The 22270-nt window shown below is 44.1% G+C and overlaps 1 protein-coding gene across 3 annotated transcripts in view; it reads left to right on the forward strand.

Annotated features, from left to right (window-relative positions):
* The first annotated feature begins 43 nt into the window (after positions 1 to 43).
* ndrg3a (ndrg family member 3a) overlaps positions 44 to 22270 on the forward strand; it is a 32757-nt gene continuing 10530 nt past the window's right edge. The window contains exons 1-3 of one of the 3 annotated variants that reach the window (XM_053315389.1): positions 44 to 232; positions 14104 to 14187; positions 16616 to 16648. In XM_053315389.1, coding sequence (XP_053171364.1) covers positions 14131 to 14187; positions 16616 to 16648 — 90 coding nt within the window. In that variant the 5' untranslated portion in view covers positions 44 to 232; positions 14104 to 14130. Of the gene's footprint in view, positions 233 to 899; positions 1064 to 14103; positions 14188 to 16615; positions 16649 to 21831; positions 21899 to 22270 lie in introns of those variants that run through there. The other 2 variants (XM_053315388.1, XM_053315390.1) reach the window with 2 other exon arrangements.

Here is a 22270-nt window from a genome sequence, read left to right on the forward strand (position 1 = left end):
TTACACAATCGGATTGAAATTAGGGGCAGCAGTAGTGTAGAGATTGAAGAAGTGAGCTTGTGACTGAGGTTTTGCGGAACTAAAGAAAAAACAGTGCTTGAATACTTTCCTGCCGTGGTACCACTGAGCAAGGCGTTCGTTCAACCTCCCTCAACTCAACCGGGACCCCAAAAACAACACTTGGTTGCACTGGACAGCTGTAATGTGCATGAATGAAGGGGACTTTCCTGGGGTAAACACGTCAAAACAAAGCTTGCGTGCATACTTGATCTAATATGTTTTATTACATATCCGATTTATGAGGTTACATCATCGGATTGAAAATAGAAACTTGATGGGAGCTTTAATCGGTTAATCTCCAAAATTTGAACAAGCATCACACGGTGACAGAGCAGAGCAAACGATAATTTATAATACAGTAACGAGCCAACATGTTAATCTGCTGCTCTTTTGGGTCATTGGACTGGACCATTATCAAAGCTGGTCTATGTTTAAACGCACAATACGCTCTACATTTAAAATAAATAAATAATCTCACCTAATAAATGATCTCACCTCCTTCTCATCAAAAGTGGGCGTTATCTGAGGCATGCGCTGTCCGTCTTTTGTTTCACGTCGGAATATAAGCAGCTCTGACACGCAGATGAAATAAAAGTTGAGTTCTGTAACCATCATAAAAATAAAAAATAAACGTGGGTGTAAATGCAGCTGAAATACTCTCACGCTTGTTTACAGCAGAAAGTGTGTAAACTTCGCGCATTTTTACTCTCCGTGCCTTGTGAGCGGAGTGTCGTCTTGGTATTTAGGAGCAGAGTGAGACCTCTGTCCTCTCCTGTCTGTGGTGTGCACCTCCTCCTCCGATTGGCTCCTCCATGCTGTCTGCGACGCAGCGTGTAGTTCCGCCCAGAGTCACATCGAAATACTAGTTGAAGCAGTGAAAGCGGCAGGCGGGAGCAGAGTATTGTTAATTTACCGTCAAATATCCACGTTGCCGTTGATATTTAACAATATAACCCGAAGAGGAATTGACTGAACCCCGGTGGATACTTATTTTATCGCCAAGGTAAGCGTTAAACCTGTGTTTTCACGGTAGCGTTTCCCCCATTTACCACTTACAGATGTGCCCGATGCCACAGGAGATTATCTCAGCTCGATGGGTTTCCCAGTCTGTTCAGCTTACTGTCTATATACCGACTGGTTTGTGGGAGAAATGGAGGCAGCAACAGTGAATCACTAACGTTACTCATTGAAACTAACGTGAAGACACCGAAAACGAGGCGCTTCAGTCAGAAAAATCTGCAGCTCAGTTGAATTGAGTTCATCGCTGCTCTTCAACAGTGATGCGACACAGCTCCTGTTTTCACATCGTATCTTCCTCTTTTTTTCCAACGCAGTATTTTTGAAGTATGAGTTGGTTTTCTGTTACATTGTGTACAAACTGTCTGTGTTAAAATGAGGCCTGTCACGATGCATTAACGTCGTGAATTACCGAGCTGTAACAACTAAAGGAAATGTTAGCCGAATAGCTTTTAGCTTGATGAAATTAATACATACATACAATATAAAAATGTACACCAGAAATCACTGCTGGAATAGGTTTATCCGTTTATAGTAGTGGTATTCCACAAAGGACAAGAGTTTTAGGGCATAAACTGACTGTTGAGTCTAATATAACGTAACTTGTATTTATAATTATACTCATTAATATTAGTATTATCAATTTATTGGAATATTTACACGATTTTCCTGATTTTCCTTTGATTTTCCCCCCTTTCCTTTGATTTTCTCTTGAGTTTAGATAGGGGACCTTAAACCAGGCCCAGTGCTCTGTGTTGAATGTGTGGCTCATTGTCACTCATGCTGTCACTGTAGGTTTGACTCTTATATTCGGCACATTTTCCTCAAACAGTGTCCCAGACAGGGACTTGGCAGATCAATCATTTTCATTCAGATCAATCCTAATAGTCTAACTGCAGCTGGCACACCATTCAGGCACCACATGATGGATGACAATGTCACCAATGGCCATGGGAAGGTCACACAGGTGGGGAGTGTGAGAAGGTGGGCATCAGGTGTTTCCCCTTGGTGAAAATAACCCTTGTGGTCTTCAGGTATGTTTTAAAAGGCCACTGTAGTCTGCAGTCCATAGTAAAATCATCAGTAATGTAAATCTAGTCATAGCAGAATTGAAATACCATAACGTAGGAGAAGGTCATTAGAATAACCTTTATATTCAGGGCTGTGGAATTTAGTGATATTACATCGATATCGTGCTACGAGACTGTATATCGACTTAGATTTTGGATATCGTAATATCGTGATATGGCATAGGTGTTCCATTGTCCTGGTTTTAAATGCTACATTACAGTAAAGTGAAGACTGTTCTAGCTGTTCTATTATTGGCCTTTACCCACTTCGTCATTATATCCATATTTCTGATTATTTATCAAAAATCCCATTGTGTAAATACGTTACGAAAACTCCAATATTCATCCCTACATTATTGTCACAATATCAAGGTATTTGGTCAGAAATATTGTGGTATTTGATTTTGTCCATGTCGGTATCAAGGATCCACTACTGTCTGTACGTTAAGGCTTTCATAGCTCTAATTCTGGTACTGTACAGTCACAGTGTCTTTAGCTCTAGTTTTATGGCGGTGTTGAATTCAGGTGTTCTAGTTTCATGGTGGTGGTGGTGTTGAATTCAGGTGTTCTATCTCCCACAATGCCCTCCGCCATGTCACATGGTCATGGTGCTTACACAACAAGCAAACCCCAGGCATTTGTTGTCACTCACAACGTTGTGGCTTCTTGTAGTCATTGTTCAGACTGGAGGAGCAAGTAGATAACTATTAACAGACCACTGTTCTCCATGAGCTGCCCTCTGAACCTCTCTTTGTTGTTCTGAAAGCAGGAGAAGTATGCGGTTTATTGGCGTACCATATGAGGCAGTTTAGCCCTGGTTGATTATTACAGTGAAAACTGACTGCCTAACTGATGGGAGTGTCAGAAGTTGTTTATTAAGCCACGTGTCGTACTTGAGATCTTTTGGGAATTTGCTAGAAACGTGTTGATTTGGTGTCTCTGGCCTGAGCCTCCGCTGAGATCTCACAGCACTGCTCATTTTGAATACTCGTATGCTTTATTACAACACTTTGTTTAAAGCTGTCAGACTTTCTATTGCTCTTTTCAGACTGTTGTGGCTCCCTCCTTCCACAAGTGCTCAGATAAATGACCTTACCTCAGCATTCAGAGTGAAAACAAAGGCAGCGCCGTGTACTGTAACAACGCTGGTCATTATGTTGCATTCATATAAGTGAATGATGTAAAGAAACTTGCTCCAGCACCAAGAAGCAACACTGTTAAAGTGCCTTTCAAGCAGGGATTACAATTTACACATAATGTAATACAGGGATTACAGAATAAAGTGAGAAAACGCTTTAGAGGAAGAGGATTTCTTGCAGGAATGGCAGGGATGAATGTCAGGGAATAACACTCACTGGAGAGATGGAGACAGTAATTAAGCCAATGTGCTGACAGTCAGTCCTCCTCCTCCTCCTCCTCCTCCTCCTCCTCCTCCTCCTCCTCCTCATCCTCGTGTTCACTCACACCTCCACATTACCGTCTCTGTGGGTTTGCCAGCCCTGCGGGGCAAGACAACATGGACATTTACTGACTTTTTTTCCTTCATGATTTAGGAATATCTCATCTGTCAACAGTACATCCTCGTTTCTGATTTGCAGTTGTTTTTTTTAATGTATCCAACACCCAGGCAGCTACAGCATACAGGTCTTGTGCATTCTTAGAAAAACAAAACAGTTTCTCAGTCTGACCCTGTCTCCTGGAGCTGTGCTGCTGCTGCTGCTGCTGCTGTTACTGTTGCTGTGTGTTTTGTAACTGAATCTGTAATTTAAGCTGCACCTCAGAATTACCGCACAAGCTTTGTACAGAAGCTTCAGTGCAAAAACAGCTGATGCTACACACCTCCGTTCTAGATTAGGCTGCTTTCATTTCCTCTGCTTAACAGTGTATGTGGACAGCAGGCTCACCGCTCCATTGGGAATGACTCAAACTACTATCATATAAAACAAATGAATGACTAGTGACAGTCCCTTGCAGGTTTGCGTGAATAGCAGTTTCCACTTCCACACACTTGTCAGACACTCTTATCCGCTGGATCACACCCCTGCAGGAGGGGAGAGCTCTCCTGTCTGTCTGTCTCCATTTTCTGTATCGGCATCAGCAGTGATATCAGCAGGTGGCGATGAGGAAGGACAGAGCACAGGTTGTAAGCTTGTTGATCCGAAGTGTTGGATACTAGCCAAGCCGGACTTCTGGATGGACCGGACTGTCCTTCAGTGCCGCTGTTCATTTAAGTCCATACACCTGCTCAATATTCCCACTCTGACGGGCCTCATCTTGCTCATCATGAACACACAAATGAAGAAAAAGGATGTTCCGGCTCTCCGCTGAGACAAATCTCTGTTTGTCATGGATACACATAACGGGCAAACATGCTACAAACGAGACCTTTTTTTAACTTAAATATGTAAGCAGAATACAGCCCTCTCTCTACACCGTCTCACAAGAGGCTGTGCAGCATGAACAATTTCATCCTCGGCTTACTTTAATAGTCTAGGGGACACCCTGTGACGTTAAATGCTTTAGTGGTTGGTGTTATGATAGAGCAAATGGCAGATCCAGAGCCCTGGTGGTTTGAAGATCCTCCTATCAGTCTGAGGTCCTGCTACAAGCAAGATCTGATCTTAAATTGCTGCAGTTTCACATGGAGAGATTGCTTGAATGTGCGTGTGACTCAGTGTGAGTTGAGGCACAGACATGTTACACAAATTCAAATCTGCGCAGTCGATACATATGAGAAGGAGAAATAGTGTCTGTGCCATTTTCTGACTCATTTGATGCCGTATTGCTGCTTTTCATCCTGAAAGCCAGGTGAGAGAGCCGCCTGGTAAAAAGCCTTCCATGTGGCGTCTGTTGTCGATATGAACAGAGAATGACTTTATGTAAATGACGGTGAAAAAGGTCATTCGATTTCAGCGGCGCCACCAGCTGAGCTGAGGGTAGCACAAGGGGGGCACCCCCCCTCCTACTCCGCGGTTGCCAAGGACACCGCCGACCTCCACAGCAAAAAGCGAGTGCTTGCAAGGGAAGGCGGCGAAGGATCCACCTCTGTGTTTCTCTGGGAGATTGAGTTGTCAGTAATCAGTCACTGTGACAGCCAAGCTGACCACATGGATAACTCTATTAGCAGAGGCTGTGTTCCTGTGAGGCAACAGGCCTCTTAGCACTGATTCATACGCTGAAACATGCTGAGACGTGTTGTGAATCAAAGGCCTTCGTGTATTCGCAGGCAGAGGTCTTTACTATCTCTGGGCACAAGGGCTCTCATGTCTCTGTGCTGTGTTAATGTTTTATGGAGGCGGGTTCTAATGTTTCCACACAGCTTGTTGAATCAATGCTGTGTGTGTGTGTGTGTGTGTGTGTGTGCATGTGTGTTTGTGCGAATGTGTCTGTCTGTCCGTTATAGGCTACTTTCAGGGACAAATTTCAGGCTTAAAACCAGTTACATGGGGACAGCTCGTTCAGTTAAGGACAAAAGACAACTGGATCAGTGGTTAAGGTTAGGAGTAGGCAAGTAGTGTTAAGTCTCCAGGAAATAAATGTAAGGCTATATAATGTCCCCAAAAGTGACACGTGTGTGTGTGTGAGTTACTTGATGGGCTGCACATATGTCCTCTCTGCCGCTTCCACAGCTGCGCTTCGGCCAGTCCAACCTTGCTCTACAGATCCTTGTGAGCCTCCAGCAGACCTCCGCCCTTCTGGAAACACCAGCTGGGACCCAGGACACACAAACACACACACACACACACACACACACACACACAGACACAGCATCACTCTCCCACTTCGTCTTGCTTTATACTGTCTGCACAAGTGAGCATGGCAGTCAGAGGAAATCCCCACAGACTAAGCAGCAGCTAGCCTAGCGTAGCGGAGTAGGGGCAGGTACTCTATTAGCAGCACTGAGTGCAGGGCGACAGGGCTGGCCATTCAGTCTTATTTATAGCCAGATACCAGCTCAGCCAGGAGAGACTCATTCAGCCGGGCTCGCACCTCTTTCTGACCTATCACAGCAGATTTATCGAGACTCATCTGTCTCTTGGCGTTTGTCATGTAGCTACAGCTATCTAAATTGCTGTCTGTAGTGTATTGCCATTCTCTTATTAGTCTATTTATCATCGTTTGAAAGGATCAGCTGAGGCAGTGGCTTGCAGGGTGTTATTTGGAGTCTTAGGAGGGATGAGAAGCATCATTCATGAGTACGTGTGTGTGTGTGTGAGAATAGCACAGTATATGAATTATATACTGTATATTCCCATTGTTCACACTTAAAACCTGTAATATAGAACCAGGAAGGGCTGGATGATGTAACCAAAAACCTGTGTATTGATTAATTGTTACATTTAAAAGCGATAAGTGACAATGAGCGTTGTTTTAGAAATCCATCAATCAGTGTTTGATATGGCATGTCTTGTATTGCCTCACTTCTTAATTCTTAAATACTGATGTGCACCAACACAGATGTTTTCACTTTGGCTAATGAGCCCTCTGCTCATGTTCAGAGTCTCTCCGCTAATAAAAAAAACCCAAGTTCAAGTTATTTCAACCTACTTGGAAACATTACATTAATTCGACAGACTCTCAATCCAAAATAAGTCAACTTAGGAACAAGATAGATGTCAACAGGATGTCAATGCAACATGCTCCATAGACACGTCCAAAATCCCAGGAAGAAGTCTGATCAGGATGATTAAGGGAAAACACCAGTGTGGGTGGACCACGGCCATTAACTATATGATTGGCTGATTGGATGGTAAAACGTATTAACTTTAATTAAACAGTATATAATTCAATTTATCTGTTAATAATTGTACCAAGTACATTTGGGCATTGAGAGATTAATGATGCTGTTAAGTTGCAGTGTTGCAGTCTTAGTTTCTAGTACAATACCTAGACAGCACGTTGGTGAATACGTGTGTGTGTCTCAGCAGACGGTAAGGGGGACAAGAGGACACCTGCACTTCTAAGAACCAAAACACACTCACCCCACAACGCTCACTTACAGCTGAGATGCATCTCAGTGCTGGGAATACTTCTTTTCTTATACACCACGACTAAAATAGATGTTTTGGGTGACTCTGAGAAGCCATATTGTACTATGTTGTTAGGAGGGAGGAACCTGGAAGGGCTGACTCACGCCCAGGCTGCCCCCGCACAGACACACACGCACACACTCCAGACCTTACATATGATACACATACAAAATTCATAAACTGCCACGTGGGGTTCCTTGTGTAACACCGGCCTAATGGATAAATTGAGTTTCTGGTTGGCTTGGTCCGAAACATCACTTCACTGGCGGAAAATATTGCTCTTGGTCGATGCTCCGGGGTTTGTTTTCGCTCAGTAAATTTAGCATGCAGCAGGAAATTTTGACAAATAATTTCATGAAGCACCGCCCTGTATTTAGGAGGCGAGCGGACTTGTCTTTGGAGGCAGTGTGCGGTTCTATGTGAGAAATGAAGCATGCTGATGATGCCAATAGATATGTGGTTATAAATCAATACAGCCAGATGCTGCTCTTTAATCTCATAAGACCATTAGCAGATAAAGTGGCCCTGTCAAGGAATAATGTAATTCTTTAAAAGCCCTCAGAGAGTAATGAGAGGGGTTCTGCACTCAGCGGTCCTGCAGGATTAGAGATGTGTGTGTGTGTGTGTGTGTGTGTGTATTTATGTGTACCATACATGTACAGAATACTGGTCTGAGACTGTATGTAGGTTATTTACATGGATGTTTATTTGTGAGTACCACAGAGGTTTGCCCCTAATCCTGGATGAGGATAGAGGTCGGACTTTGGGTGTGTGATGAGGGGAGGGGAGGGGGTCTTTTTATTCTCCACTCACACTGAGGATCTTTGCTAATGAACCAGGCTTTTCCTCACACACACACACACAGAGAGAGCGAGAGAAACATTCAAGTGATGGATCATTTCCTCTGTAAAAAGATGCAGTTGTATTGTCCAGGAAACAGATGTTATATAAAGACATGTACGAATCTCACAACCCCGAAAACAAGGTCACGAGCTTCCTCCCACACACACAAACGCTATATATTATATAGTGTGTGTGTGTGTGTCTGTCTTACACCTCTCACAGCAGCACTCATAATATTGTCACAGCGTGTGTAATATCCCGTGTCCCGTCCAAGTACAACCTCTACAACATTTTTTATCACTCGCATTTTTGAGTTATGGCTGGCCAGAGGCTCAGGATATTAAATGTGTGGTTGTGACTGGTTGAGTCTGCCTTCAGATTCAGTTTCCCAAAGAGGAGATGAGTCAATTATAGTAATGCAGCATTTAGCATTTATGAGATCGTTTTTATCCTGGAAGGATCAAACGAGGAGGTCGACATCGGAGGAGGAAGAAGACTTAAAAATAGCCTCTCGGGTAGGTTGGGTTGCTTTTGTCTTTACAAGCATTTTTTTTATCCTTTTGTCTTCTTCTCAGCAGTCATCTTTTTATGTATCTGTACGTCTATATCAATTTCTTGAACTGAACAGCTGAGCAGGCTCGTGTCTTGAAAGCAGCCTAACCATGCGTTTTCACTTTCAAAAGTTTGGAGCCGGGTGTGTCTGATAAGAATAGACCCATTTTTGATAGAATAGCATCAGAGAAAGACATCAGAGAGATGTCTCATCATAGTTTTTGTTATATTGTCAAAAGATGGGGAGGAGGAAAAAAAATAAAATAAAGATGTGTCAGCTCCTATCAGGAGAATCCTATAAGCTGTGAAGAGGATGACGGAGCCTCAGGAGAGCAAGCTGTCATTTAATTAAGTGGACGTGAAGCGCAGGGAGCTGCATGTGTGTGTGTGTGTGTCTGTGTGTTTGCTGACAGTATCAGCAGGGGATGTTCTGTGCTATATGGTCAGTTTTTCCATGATGGAGAACAGAAGAGCTGACTCAAGATCAGATTTCTTCTCCTAGAATAGAAGAGAAGGTGCTAAGTTAAATTCAACCCTTTCTATCACCTGTGTTGCTATTGACCTGCGAAGAGATGGTGGTGGTTGTGGTGGTGGTGGTGGTGAGCGGGGCTGAAATGCCAAACAAATGGATTTTCCTCTTCTAATTCTCTTACCAAACGGCTCGAGTTAGAGCAATAATCTGGAAGTGAGCCGTGTTACAGTCCATTAGATTTACTCTGGTGCAGATTGCTGCCTCCGGAGACAGGAAACTGTAAACATGAGCTTGGCCTGCTTATGCAAAGTTGTAAGGAAGAAACATTTTTAGTGAGGTTCCCCTGAATGGAAAGATCTACCAGTGTAATGGTAATGCGTCGCCGTTGCCACACCAGAGCAGGAATAAGTCGTTTCCACTTCATAGCCGTGATGGTGCATAAAGAAGAGGGGGATGTGGACGTTAGGCTGTCTGGGTCGGTAGCATCTCTGGAATTTGTTGTGGCCTACTTTCTCTTTTGATGCGACGCCTGGTGATGTTCTGACTGAATATTGAGGCTCTAGTGGAGGACAGACACGCTTGTGTTCCACAGTGATTGGATCTGTCATTAGAATAATTTGGCTCTCAGAGAAAACAGACATGCTGCACAGAGATGCTGCTTCCTCTAGCTGGAAATGATTTGGTAATTGTCAATTGCTGTGTCCCAATTCAGGGGCTAGATCCTCATCTGCTACACAGCCCAGAAATGTACTTGTTAAGGCTGCAACTAATAATTATATTGATTATTGATTTAATCGTTTTGTCTGTAAGGTGTCGGTAGATATTGAAAAATGGCTGCTATAGTGTTGTTTTGTCTGAGTAACAGTCCAAAACCCAAAGATATTCAACATGTATCAGAAGGAAAAGAATCAAATTCTCCCATTTTAGAAGGTGGAACCAACAAATATTTGATATTTTTTCTTTAAAAAAAACATTAAAAAGAATTAATTACCAAAATGGATACATTTTTGTATTGATTGACTAATCAATGTACCTCTACAACACATTATTCACAACTTCAGAACAGTGTTATTAGTAATTTAAATGATAAATGTAACTTCAAATGTTCTGTGATTTCTCTTGTGATCAAACACATCCAGGCTGCTAACAAGAATAAACAGTGGAGTTAATGCATGGCATCATTAAAGAACTGACCATACACATACCAAGGGCTGCAAATGTTACTCTAGTTGTACCCTCTAAAATGGATTTTCCTTTCCTTAAGTGTTTTAATGATGGCGGGGTCACCCTGATAACTGGAGGACCGTCTGCTGTTTGCTCTTTTACAGACTCCAGACTTTCATCTAGATTTATCCAATTATCAGACTGCGTTAAAGCAGCAGACCCTCTTAACATCCTCCCAATAAATGTTGAGCCGCACCAAGTAAATCTAGACAAACTAATGAATGAATAAACTGGTCATCTGTGTCTTGGGGTATTGTAAAACACAAAGAGACATATTTACCTGAATAGATACTCTCCTCACTCCTCACACTGAGGAGTGAGGAGTACACATTTGTACAGTTTGTACATGTTGCAGTGGCAGTGGTCCACATCAACCCACTGCAAAGGGCGTGTGGACAGTTATGGATATCAGCTTTATATCACTATGGCAATATGGCCAATGGCTGAGTCAGGATCTCCCCAGACAACCAGAGGCGGGTTAATGTGAGGTCACCGTGGCGACATTCACCTTGGCCAACCTGAAGCCAAACAGGTCAGACTCAAAGCGCAGTCACGACGTGAATGACGACGACCATCAAATTTGAAATCATGGTTACCAAGGCGATAGAGAGGAAAGAGGACTAATTGAAAGTGGGGTGGGGGGGGGCTACAGGGAGGGTCAGTGTCGCAGCTGGGCTCAGTCGTCCATCATGCTGCCTGCCTAGACTTCCTGACGGCCCAAGGTGAGATGGAGATGGATAGATAAAGACAGGGAGAGTGCACAGAGGGGAGCACGCAAGAGGAAAAGTGGGAGGAGGTGTGTGTGTGGGGGGGTGGGGGCTGGGGGGGGGGGGTCATCGATCACTCAGAGCCGTCTGCTGACATGGCAGCTACAGGACTCCTTTTTGTTGGCAGAGAGACAGTAATATCTACAGTAGGTGTTTTGGCACACACCTCCTCTGTCCACATACGCACGCCATTCTTGAGCCTGCACCTCTGCGTTCGGTCCTCTCTCTACTTACAGGCAGTGCTTGTCAACAGGAGGAGAGACAGAGATATACTAAATAAGTTATCTATCGAATAAACGGACAGATTTCAACATGTCTTTGCCTTTTCATTCCATAACGTAATTGTGTCAGAACAGGGGTGGGAGGAGGGGGGGGGGGGTCTCCTGGAGACAGAGGCAGCAGTCTCCCGGAGACAGAGGCAGCAGTGACGCTAGTCTGTAGTGAAGGCTGACCTTTGCTGCATGGAGAGGACCTCATGTCGTTTTCCCTCTGACACGATTTGTTTCTGCCGCTGTTTATTCATTCAGTGCAGCTCCCTCGTCCCTTGCTGCGTGGCGTGATACTTAGTGCAGAGATGAGGTCCCTGCTGGCAGCTCCACACAGCGCAGGGAAAGAGAACCTGAAGAACAGATTAGGGAAATCGTGTGAAAGTCAGCGTGTCATTTTTGTGTTACTCATCTAAAAGCGGAATGGCTGTGTAGAACAGATTCTGCTGTCAGGGACACTGTTTGTGAGAGTCCCCCCCCTCCCACCCCCCCCAACCCACACACCAGACAGTCGTGCTGTCGAGGCTAGAGGGACTCGTTCTACATCATCAGCTCTTTGAGTCCTTTCCCCACACATTATTGTGGTGTGAATATGGGACAATCATTGCAAACTGCATAGATTGCAAATTAAATTCCCCTCCTTTAATCTGAGACCTGATTTTTCTGTCACAATTACACCCAGATGTTGCTTTCATATCTACAGTGTTCATAGCTCATTTGAGTTCCTGTGGTTGTCAGGTCATGCTGTTTAAAGCATGTTTTCAGCTTCGCTTTATCAATTCCTCTCATTCCTACCACTATCTATTCCCCTTGTCTCCTCGCCTCACATCTGTCCCTTGGGGCTAGCCCAGCTTAGAATAAACATCGGCAACCAGCTTTGTCTCTATGGCAACAGCTGCACATGCCGAACAGCAGAGCGGGCAAGGGCTAGGTAGGGAAGGGGAGGTGCTGGTGGTGGTGGATGTTGTTAAATGGGATTTGGTGCTCTTTCAGGTGATTTGATGCAAGTTTAAGCGGATATGAGAACTGCTCGAACCCTCGGGGGACATGTGTTACTTTTCAAGCGGAAATAAAAGGAAGAAGCACTGGAAGTGATGGTTGTTAGTTGCCCGGGTAACCCAGTATATATGGGGTCAGTGGGGTTGGGCTGTGAAATCCACCCAGTCAAGTCTGTAAATTGGTTTAAGCCTACTCTGACCCCCATCTCCCCTAAAACCTCGATTACCCGGCTTGCCGGCTACAATTAAAGCAGCCTTTGCCTCCTTCCCACTTTCTGTGACAGCCTGAGGAAGTGTTGGATTGATCCGGCCAATACGCTCAATCTGCTCAAGCACGTCGAGTATTTGTTTTTCTTTTTTTTTCTCCTCATTCACTTGTCTAAATATTATTTAGTTCCACTCCTGAGCCGGATTTGTCAGCAGGGATTTTGACGGGCATGTTTTCACTCCCCATGCTGATTGCTGAGTACTTCTAACACTTCTACAATTTTTTTTCTTTCTTTCTGGACTGTTTTATGTAATTTGAGGATTGCGCTCAGTTGTTCCCATCTGCTTCCCCCGGTTGTTTCCAAGCAAGGTGCAATCTGTTGACCTCTGACCGGATTGGTACGTCAACAGGCAGCTGTCCGGTCAGACCACTGTCAGGCAACTGGAGGATGAAACTGCTGGTAACACAGACATTGTGTGACATCATCGGGGCTGGTACCTCCCACTGTTAGTTGGCCGCTAGACTAGTCTCTAACCAGCCTTGAAGGTCATCTGATACCAACCCAAGGTCGTTCCAGGGGAGTTGGCTCTGACTCAGGAAGCGATTGTTGTCGCTCCTCCAAATTGGCTAGTCCTCTGCCCAATTGTACCTGCTGTTACTTCCTCCTTGTCTTTGTTAGCATCAAGTGCATCTGTACCAATAAGTGTGATTTTTACTGTTTGAAGGGGGCAGGCTGCACTGGCTTTGTCTTCCAGTTGTAAGCATTGACCTAAAAGAGACAGAGGCTCCATCTGCCGTTATACGCAACATGAGCCACTCTCTCCAGAGCACAGCCAGGTAATTCAATAGCACTTCCTGTACTCACCTTGTGCAAACAGGCAAGGCCGAAGAGGTACAATTTCAGGTAAAGCAGGGGAGGGGAGGGGGGACATTTTTGTGTGGGTGCTCTTGTTCAGCAATTATCTTCGGGGACACACGGCTGGCTTTCAAGGGGAAAACAAATGAGGTGGGCTTTAGAGCTTCTTGTTAAACCTGGCCTGATCCATCTGTATGTGTGTGTGCGTGTTTGCACACCACCTGCGAGGACTGGAAATGTGACCTTTCCCTGGGAATTGATATAGAAAACGCCCTCTATTCCCTCCCAGGCCAGCTATTGTGTCATCATACTGTATGAGTATCACAATGAAGCGGTATGGAGTGAAGAAGAGAGGAGGAGAGAGAGATACAGTATAGTTCATTTTCAATACAATTTCTGTGTTTTACAAACTTAAAAGACAAAATGAAGCTGCATGTTGGGAAACGTTTGTTTCGTTTTTTCTAGGCTGGATCCACATTAGGGACTAATAGGATGTTTTGGTCTATGCTGCTTCATTATGGATCTTTCTATTTTTTCTGTCCTTCTCTTTCATATCTGCAATCTTCATGAAAGAGCAATACTTAATTGCTGTAATGCCCTTAAACACAATTCTAGGCGTTCTCTGTCAGCCGTGAAGAGTGTTTTATGCTGTGCTCTCCCTATGTACAATCTTGCTGTCCCAATTAATGATGCTCATTATAAGAGAGAATAATGTATTTTTTTCTCTCTTTTTTTTTCAGTGTGGTTTACAGTGAGCAGACAGGAAGATGGACGAGCTGCAGGATGTACAGCTGACTGAGATCAAGCCCTTGTTGACCAATAAGGTGAGCTGTTTGGAGGACAAGACGGTGACAAGACGCTAAAGTGGCAGACACACGACCATGCACCCAAACACATCCGTACAGCACACACACACACACACACACACACGCACACACACACACACAAGGCGAACAGACATATGGCCCACTGTTAAACTAACTGAGCACCCTATATGGTACTTCCAGGCAAATGCATACACTAATACGCAAGGCATGCTCACTCTGCAGTCTTGTTCATCAAAGTGAATTATTCATATCTGCTCGACTGTGGAGAGGGAAAAGAAAGAAAGGGAGAGAGCAAGTCAATAGAAAAAAAAGGAGTAGATGCAAGAGGGAGGCGAAGAGAAAAAGGAGAGAAAGAAGGCAAAGAGAAAGAGAGAAAAAGAAGGGGGAGTGTAAGAGACACAGAGAGTTAGAGGAGACAGCCCAGAGAGAACTGAGAGAAATCAAAGGAGAAGCTGGAAGAAACTCATCTCCTCATTTCTGAGAGCTTGAAAGATTCTAGCGAGTGAGTGACGGCAAAAACAGTACAGATGAGGGAAGGAAAAAAACCTAATGGTAGATCAAAGCACTTCCTGTTCTCTTCTGGCCTCCCTTCTCTCTTCCTTGCTCAATCTCAACAGCTGATTAGAAAGAGGGTATGTATGGGGAATCATGGGAAGGTTTTGCCCACCCCACTCCCCCCACTCCCCCCAAACAGGCAGCTGTCACAGTCAAGAGGGAGGGAGGAGCGGCTCAGAGGAGGAACAGGTGGTGGTGATGTATCAGATCTGAGGGGGGGTTGCTCACCTCATGAGCAGGGTTACCTCTTTCCTAGTCAGGGTCCACACTGTAAAAGTAGATGTGTTGTGTGAGGTGACAGGGTGGAGGAAAATCATCTGAATGAAGGAGACAGGCACTGACCTCTCACTCCACCTAGTGGCCAGCTTCATTTAAAAAAGTTTTTTTTTAAAACAGGAGTGTTGAAATCAGAAGAGGAGATGATAACATGATAGCAGCAATGAAAGAGGATTTCTCAGGGTCTGTGTGATCTTATGAAGAAGTGATGAAAACTGATTTCCATACAGATTATACATTGATGATGCAGCAAGTTATGAGGGAGAGCCGAGTACTGTCTGCAGCTAAAGTAACCTTAACAACAGTAAAAAAGAACAGGTATAAAAGGCTGCAGTAAGGATTACAGATGTGTGTGATTATTATCGGCTTCAAAAACAGAGAAGAAAACAGAAACAAATATAATGAACTCTCTGGCTAGTGCAACAGTTGGTATAATAAATAAAACAGACAAACACATTCAAGTACTTGGAGGAAGTGACAAATTTTGCATAAACACATCACTTCAACATATTGAGGCTGTCAACTTTGTGCTTTTGTAAATGGACGTTGAACTAAATCTGGGGCTAGTTTCTTCACGGAAATGTGGCTAATATGTTATGGTTCACTTATTCTGAAACCAACGCAACATTCTGTCTGTATATTCATCATGACTCCATACTGCGTCAGCACCACAGGTCTGCATTATAGCAATTAAAATCATGTTGACTTTGACTAGAAGTTTACCACCATTAAATGTGCTGTGCAGCTATTTCAGCATGAGGAATATAACCACCATCTGCTTCATATGGGTCTCCATATGCATCCTGCTGGTCTGACCTAAAACTGACTCCCACCAGAACCTTCTCTGTTCTCTGCTGTCTTCTCCTCTCCCTCTGCTCATGTGTTGCTTCCTGCTGCCCCAATAGAGACCAAACACCACCTGAGACAACACTGTCTGTGAAAATCCTAATTTGATGTTTATTGCATCAGAAACTAAGCAAAACACACTCCTGTCTCTAAAAGCATGAGGTTTTGCATTCATAACCACGCATGAGCAGATAGACTAATGGATCTGTAAACATCTAGATAATGTGATAGCCACAGTAAGTCACACCCAGTCATGGCAAAAGATTCTCATCTCTAATAGCTGCAACTAACAATTATTTAAATTATTGATTCATCTGTTTCTCAATCAATCAGTTGTTTGGTCTGTAAAATGTCAGAAAATGGTGAAAAATGTCAATCACTATTTCTTAAAGCCTAAGATGATGTAATCAAATCAAGTCTGAATTTGACTTTTTTTTTTTTTTCTTTAAAAAATTCAAAATATTTGGCAACTTGATTGAGATTTATGGACTAATTGTTGCAGCTCTGCAGTTGTTGCAGGGCGCAGTTCTCTACCTGGATCCCATCACTAAAATTCAAGACCAGTTTTTGACAACCCCCTTTGTTGTATTGGTTGAATAAATCCAACACCTCATGTGGAACCTGCACTGTAGTGCCACACATCTATAATGAATGAATTTCCATCAGAGGTTTAGATTTACTTCTCTGAAATAAATCTATGAGCCTTTGGTGTATTTAACTCTGTTTTTCTCTTCTCTTTTTTTTACAGAATGCTCGCAACTTTCAAGACTTTGACTGCCAGGTGAGTGTTGCTCTCTGCTTCTATTTTAAGCATTGTTTTGCTGTAAGTAGATTGGGGCATTGGGACATGGCCCCATTCTCACTTATTTACTGTGGACCCTATTTGTCTTCTTGCCCCACATCTGAACGGTGTTCCTCATCAGTGACATCACGTTTTACTGCACCCACATGCTGTTGTCATTTAGTTTTTTGTTTGTTTGCTTATTTGTTTGTTTATGTGGAAAAAACAATGAGTGCCACCCACCATACTGGTCATTGTGTTTTTAACATGACAGTATTTGGATGTTTAGACAGTTTTTACTCAGCCTGTTCATCATTTGTCCTTCGCTCAAGTACAGGGACACTATCCACGTCATAGTCTAGTCTTACTGTGCATGTGTAGAAGGCATCCTTCAAGTGGACACTAGAAAGTAGTATTCACATTACTGCTACACATCCATGGTGCACACAGCTAACTGTATCTGTGGCCTTAGAGTTTAGTGTTGTGTTCACTTTTTGGGACTCGTTTCCAGTGACAAAGACTTTGGGAGAGACTGCAGAATCACCCTGACCAGTGGTCCCTGTAAACGTACACACTCTCAGCAGCAGATCAGAATCCTTTTACTACTAATACCCAATCTGAGCAATGTGAGACCAGCTGCTTCAAGACCCATGCACTGTTAGCAACAATGCATGGCTTTCAGGGAGGCCTGTTCGTCAGTTGGTTCGTCCAAAATACTCTTTTCATGTTTGAAAGAAAGTCTAGCTCCACCTCTAGAGATGTCAAGAGACCTGTTAGACTATTACCCTGTCTCATGGGTAACAAGTCATTTTTTGTGCTAAGCTAAGTGTATGTAGAAATGGTTGTTTTGTCTATGGTGTGATGAATAATTGTAATCTTTACAGTGTCCCTTCTTAGTAAATGTCAGATAGAAAGGGTATAAGCATGGTCATTTCAGACATCTCTCTGTGTTTCAGCAAATGTTTTCCACAGTAAGAAAGTAGCGTTAAAGGAACTCTACTTGCCCAGTCATTATCTGTTTATGCGATAATGTAAGAATTATTATCATTTAAGAAAAAGGTTTATTGGGCTTCAGTGGGCTGTGCTCCAGATCTTTCTTTGATGATTTGATCGGATGGGGAATTGGATTGAAGGCCTCCCTGTTGTCACAGTTGGCTTTTTTCCAAAGGATGAGTTTCTTGCATGAGGACCAGTCTGTTCCCAGTGGAAGACGCTCTGCAGTGTTTCACCACCATCGAGGCATGTAAAGGGTTAAACCTTTCATCCCACTCTCATTTTCTGCAGTCACGCCTGCTCCCAGCATCCCCACCAGAGCTATATATAGCTGCTGCAGGCAGGGGAGGAGAGTAGCCATAGCATGTTAGCTGAATGTTCTCTAGCATGTACTTCCATCTGCATTTTCAACTGTACATTGACATTTTAATACAGTACTGTGCTCACTCAGCTGCTCTTATTCTCAGTGTGACATTTCTTTCCAGCCGCCATCCTGTGATTCAACTCAGGTTGTACTTAACAAGAACAGGACCGGGATTTGACCTTTTTTTCATGGCAGCCATTTTGACCTCACACAGCAGCCCTCAAGGAGTTATTTCAGACTGGTGATTGTTTGAGCTTTATTTGGACATCTTCCATATTAATGTTACCCCAACAAGGAAGAACAGTCTGCCTTCTTCACTGACAACCATTTGTCATGCTAAAGTTGGACAGACACAGGTGTAGATGACCAAATTAATAATTTTGGGGATGAAGTTACTTCAGTTTTAGAGTCTCAGTGTTGTTCATGCTGGCTCATTGTCACACTGTCACAGTATAGCAACCCAACTCATTTAAAGAACAACAAGCAGGTTGAATATTCTTACTAAATTCATACTTCTGAGTTCATAGACATGAACAAAAAACATGTATATTGTGTCTACATTGTGCTAGCAAACTATATGTTACCAGTCAGGATTAGTAATCCATACAGATATTTCAATATTGTTTCTAATTATTCTCAGTGTAAATGAGGTAATTGTACATAAATATTGATATCTTAATCGAGAATACAACCTAAAATGTCTTCTTTTTTGTCATAACCAAGAGTCCTCAACCCAGAGATAATAGGTTCACTCTCACATAGGACAAAAGAAAGCAGAAAATATTCATATGTTAAAAAAAACAACTGGAAGCATAGAACTAGTCAGTGATTGATTTTCAGTCAGTTGAAGGTAGTAGTAGTGGTACAGAGACTACAGGAACCCACATGCAGTACAAGGCATTAGCAGCAGACTTCCCATGAATACAGTAAGTTGTGGGGGAGGGGTCCTTACCACTGCACCATCATGAGCTGGCAGACGTGACATTCCAGCAGCTGGAGGACAAATACAGCTGCTCTCTTCCCGGTGTTTCTCACTACTAAAGCGCCCACCACAGGACATCCAGAAGCACTGCAACTGCTTGTCTGAGCCCTGTGCACCTGCATGGGTATGTAAGAGAGAGAGATAGAGAGAGAGGGAGGCAATGATGATGGTGGGGATGATGATAATGATGGTGTGATGGGGTCAGAGAGGACAACTTCAGGGTGTGGTGCTGCAGTCGTATGTCCTATAAGATGTCCTGCTTTAGCCACTAAGAGGGGAGTAGTGGAGGAAGGCGTGAGTCAGCCTCCATCACCCATGGGAGCTGCTGTGTTTTTAAGTGCGAACTTGAGAACTTCACGGACATGGAAATGGCTGACTATGCACTTTAAAAATAGAAGTATTTGCTGTGGAGAACGAAAGGTTAAGATGTTATCCGCAAAGTCTCCACATGAGATGTTTTAGTTAGTTTATATTTCCCCTAGTATATTATCTTTGACAGTACTTTCCATATAATCTATTATTCATCTGGTTAGAGGTCACATATCATTCATGTTAGATGTTATGACCACTTTTCTCTCCTCGACTCTCTACTATTACAACACAAAGACGAGAAAAGGTCGTCTACTTACTTATTCACAGGAACGGTTGCCAAGTCATCCTTTGGCTTTTTAAAATGGTCACTACCTCACTGAGCTCAGCAGAGGGTGCTATTGGCCTGTTCATGTGAGGCTAGAGGACTCTTTGCCTTTGCGTTATGTCTTTTCAGTCTGCTGTGCTTTTCTTATTGTTTAAATGTCCTGAAGGTAAGCTTATTATAAACATGCAGTCAGTGTGCTGCACAGATGTAGCTCAGTGACCACCTTGTTTTTAAAGAAAAGGGTGCATTCAGCCATGTTGGGGGTGTTTTATAATAGAAAATGTTTTGTGCACGTTAAAAGCTTGTGCATTTTTAATACACAGGAACATGAAATCACTGAATTATTTAAAAACAAGCCCTAAATTCTGGAAGGGGTTTGGTGCAGATTTCTACATGGACCTGAGCTATGCAGAAGCGTCACTGCCTGTCTGCATGTGTGACTCCTCAGACTGCAGAGTCCTGCTGAGACACTCGATGACTCAGTGCGGTACACAGAAGAGACACTTGCTCTCTCAAGGAAACGCTGTATATGTGTCCTGTCACATACACATACACACACATACACATCATCCCCATGAGCTGATGAGCTGCTGATGACATGTAGACTTAAATGTGTGAGAAGTCATTGAGTAAACTGATGTATACAATGACTGAATGACTGTAGACGCAACCAAAACTGACTGTAATGACCTTTTTGTAAACCTTACACTGTGCCAAAAAAGCCAAGTGCATGTTTTCTTCCCTTTTTAATGTTTTTATGCTTATCCCTTTTTTAAATAAGTTCTTCAAATGGACATACAATTACATGTGTGACACCGGCACCCCCTGTGGGTTATAGCACAAGAAACATTTAGAGGAGAAACACCAGCAGTTTACATCCAAACATGCTGCTCACATGCTGTCCCACCCTCTCCACGCCGTCTGCCCGCGCACCATTGGCCCGCACAGCGCACCCTGCTCTGAAACAAAGGCGTGACACCCTGCACTGCCGGCAGTTGTGCAGATGACAGAGGAGAGTAGAAAAGCAGAGATCAATAAACTACGTGGATCAAATGACTCAGATGGAGGTTTAGGGAGAGAAACGGATCCTCTCATGTCAGGTTGTGAAACGTTGGATAAAAATAGGCGTTGGCTCATTTTCTGGGAAGCCTGGAAGATGAGGTCTATCTCTTAAATGTCAACACTGTAATAAATACTGCAGGAAGATTTACATGATAAAGTAGAGTTAGGAGTAGGCAACAAAACTATTTTTGGTATGTATCATTCATACAGCTGCGTTTAATACTATTTCTGCTGTGTGACTCACTCTCGCTGTTGGAACTTATTAAGCGGGTCTGATTGGGAACGTTCGTGTTGAGATGTTTATTATTTAGGTTCTGAGCTCGTTCAGATCCGTCTCTCCTCTGCAAGGTGAAGCAAAAGTGAATCAGGAGGCCGGTTGTTGTTAAATCTCAGTGATGACAAGCAGCCATTTTGCTGATGCAGAACACAGCCTGGGCTGAGCTGTCAAAGTCAGCCTATTCCTCTCCTCTCCTCTCCTCTCCTCTCCTCTCCTCTCCTCTCCTCTCCTCTCCTCTCCTCTTCTCTCCTCTTCACTTTTTCAGTATGGTCATGTGACGTCAGCAGCAGCCTCCCCATTTTCCTGGACTGCCTCTGCATCCTTTGCACCCCATCACCCCTCTCTCTTCCACCCACTCTACCCCCCCCCCCGCCCTCCCTCTACATTCTCCTCTAGCTCCGCCCTCTCCCCCTACCCACCTGACCCTCCGCAATCCAATTAGACGCACCGGTGGCTGTATGTACGGACGCGCTGTGACTACCAAGCACAGTCTGCAGTCTCACTCTCCTCCCCCTATCGGTCTCTTTTCCTGCTCTCTTTCCCACCTCTTGTCTTCGTCTCTCTCTCTCTCTCTCCCTCTCTCTCTCTCTCTCATTTTCTCTGCATCTTATCCACCCCCCTTCTTCTGCTTTCATTCAGATTATTTACCCATCTCCTCTTCACTCCCTCTGCTCTGTCTTTCTCCTCCCTCTCTCTCTCTCTCTCTCTCTCTCCCTCGTCGCTGCCGCTCTAGCCGCCTCACCCTACATCCCTCCCTTTCTACCAACGCTCCCTCCCTCCCGCCGCCTCCTCCTCCTCCTCCTCCTCCTTTTTGGAGATCTTCAAAGCTGCCCAGCACACACTCGCACATAGCAAAACACACTCCTCTCCTGCGTGGGAAAAACATGTCTGCTATTCTGGACCTGGACCAGATTGCATGCTCTGGGAATGGAGTGGTGAGTGACAAATGCGTCTTGCCTGCTTTGACAGACCCCGGCTGGGTCTTGCAGCAGTGTTGAGGGGTGGGTGGGGGGGCTCTGGTTCAGATTAATGGGGGGGTTGATGTGTGGTCCCCCCCCCCAAAAAGACAGGGTGACAGCAGCTGGTTCTGGGATGGGAGAAGCTGGTGGGGGTCTTCTTTGCTCCTTGTCACCACCTTCGGCAGACGGCTGAGACTTTGGGGTTTTTCTTTCTGGGCAGCTGCTAGTACGGATAGAACATTTGTTTCTGTGTGTGTGTGTGTGTGTGTGTGCGCGTGTGTCTCTGTGTGTGTGTGTGTCTGTGTGTGTACAGGTCACACAGTGCCCATGTGTGCCAGTCAGTTCAGC

Source organism: Scomber japonicus, chromosome 3, assembly GCF_027409825.1.
Source record: "Scomber japonicus isolate fScoJap1 chromosome 3, fScoJap1.pri, whole genome shotgun sequence".
In the NCBI taxonomy this organism is placed as follows: domain Eukaryota; kingdom Metazoa; phylum Chordata; class Actinopteri; order Scombriformes; family Scombridae; genus Scomber; species Scomber japonicus.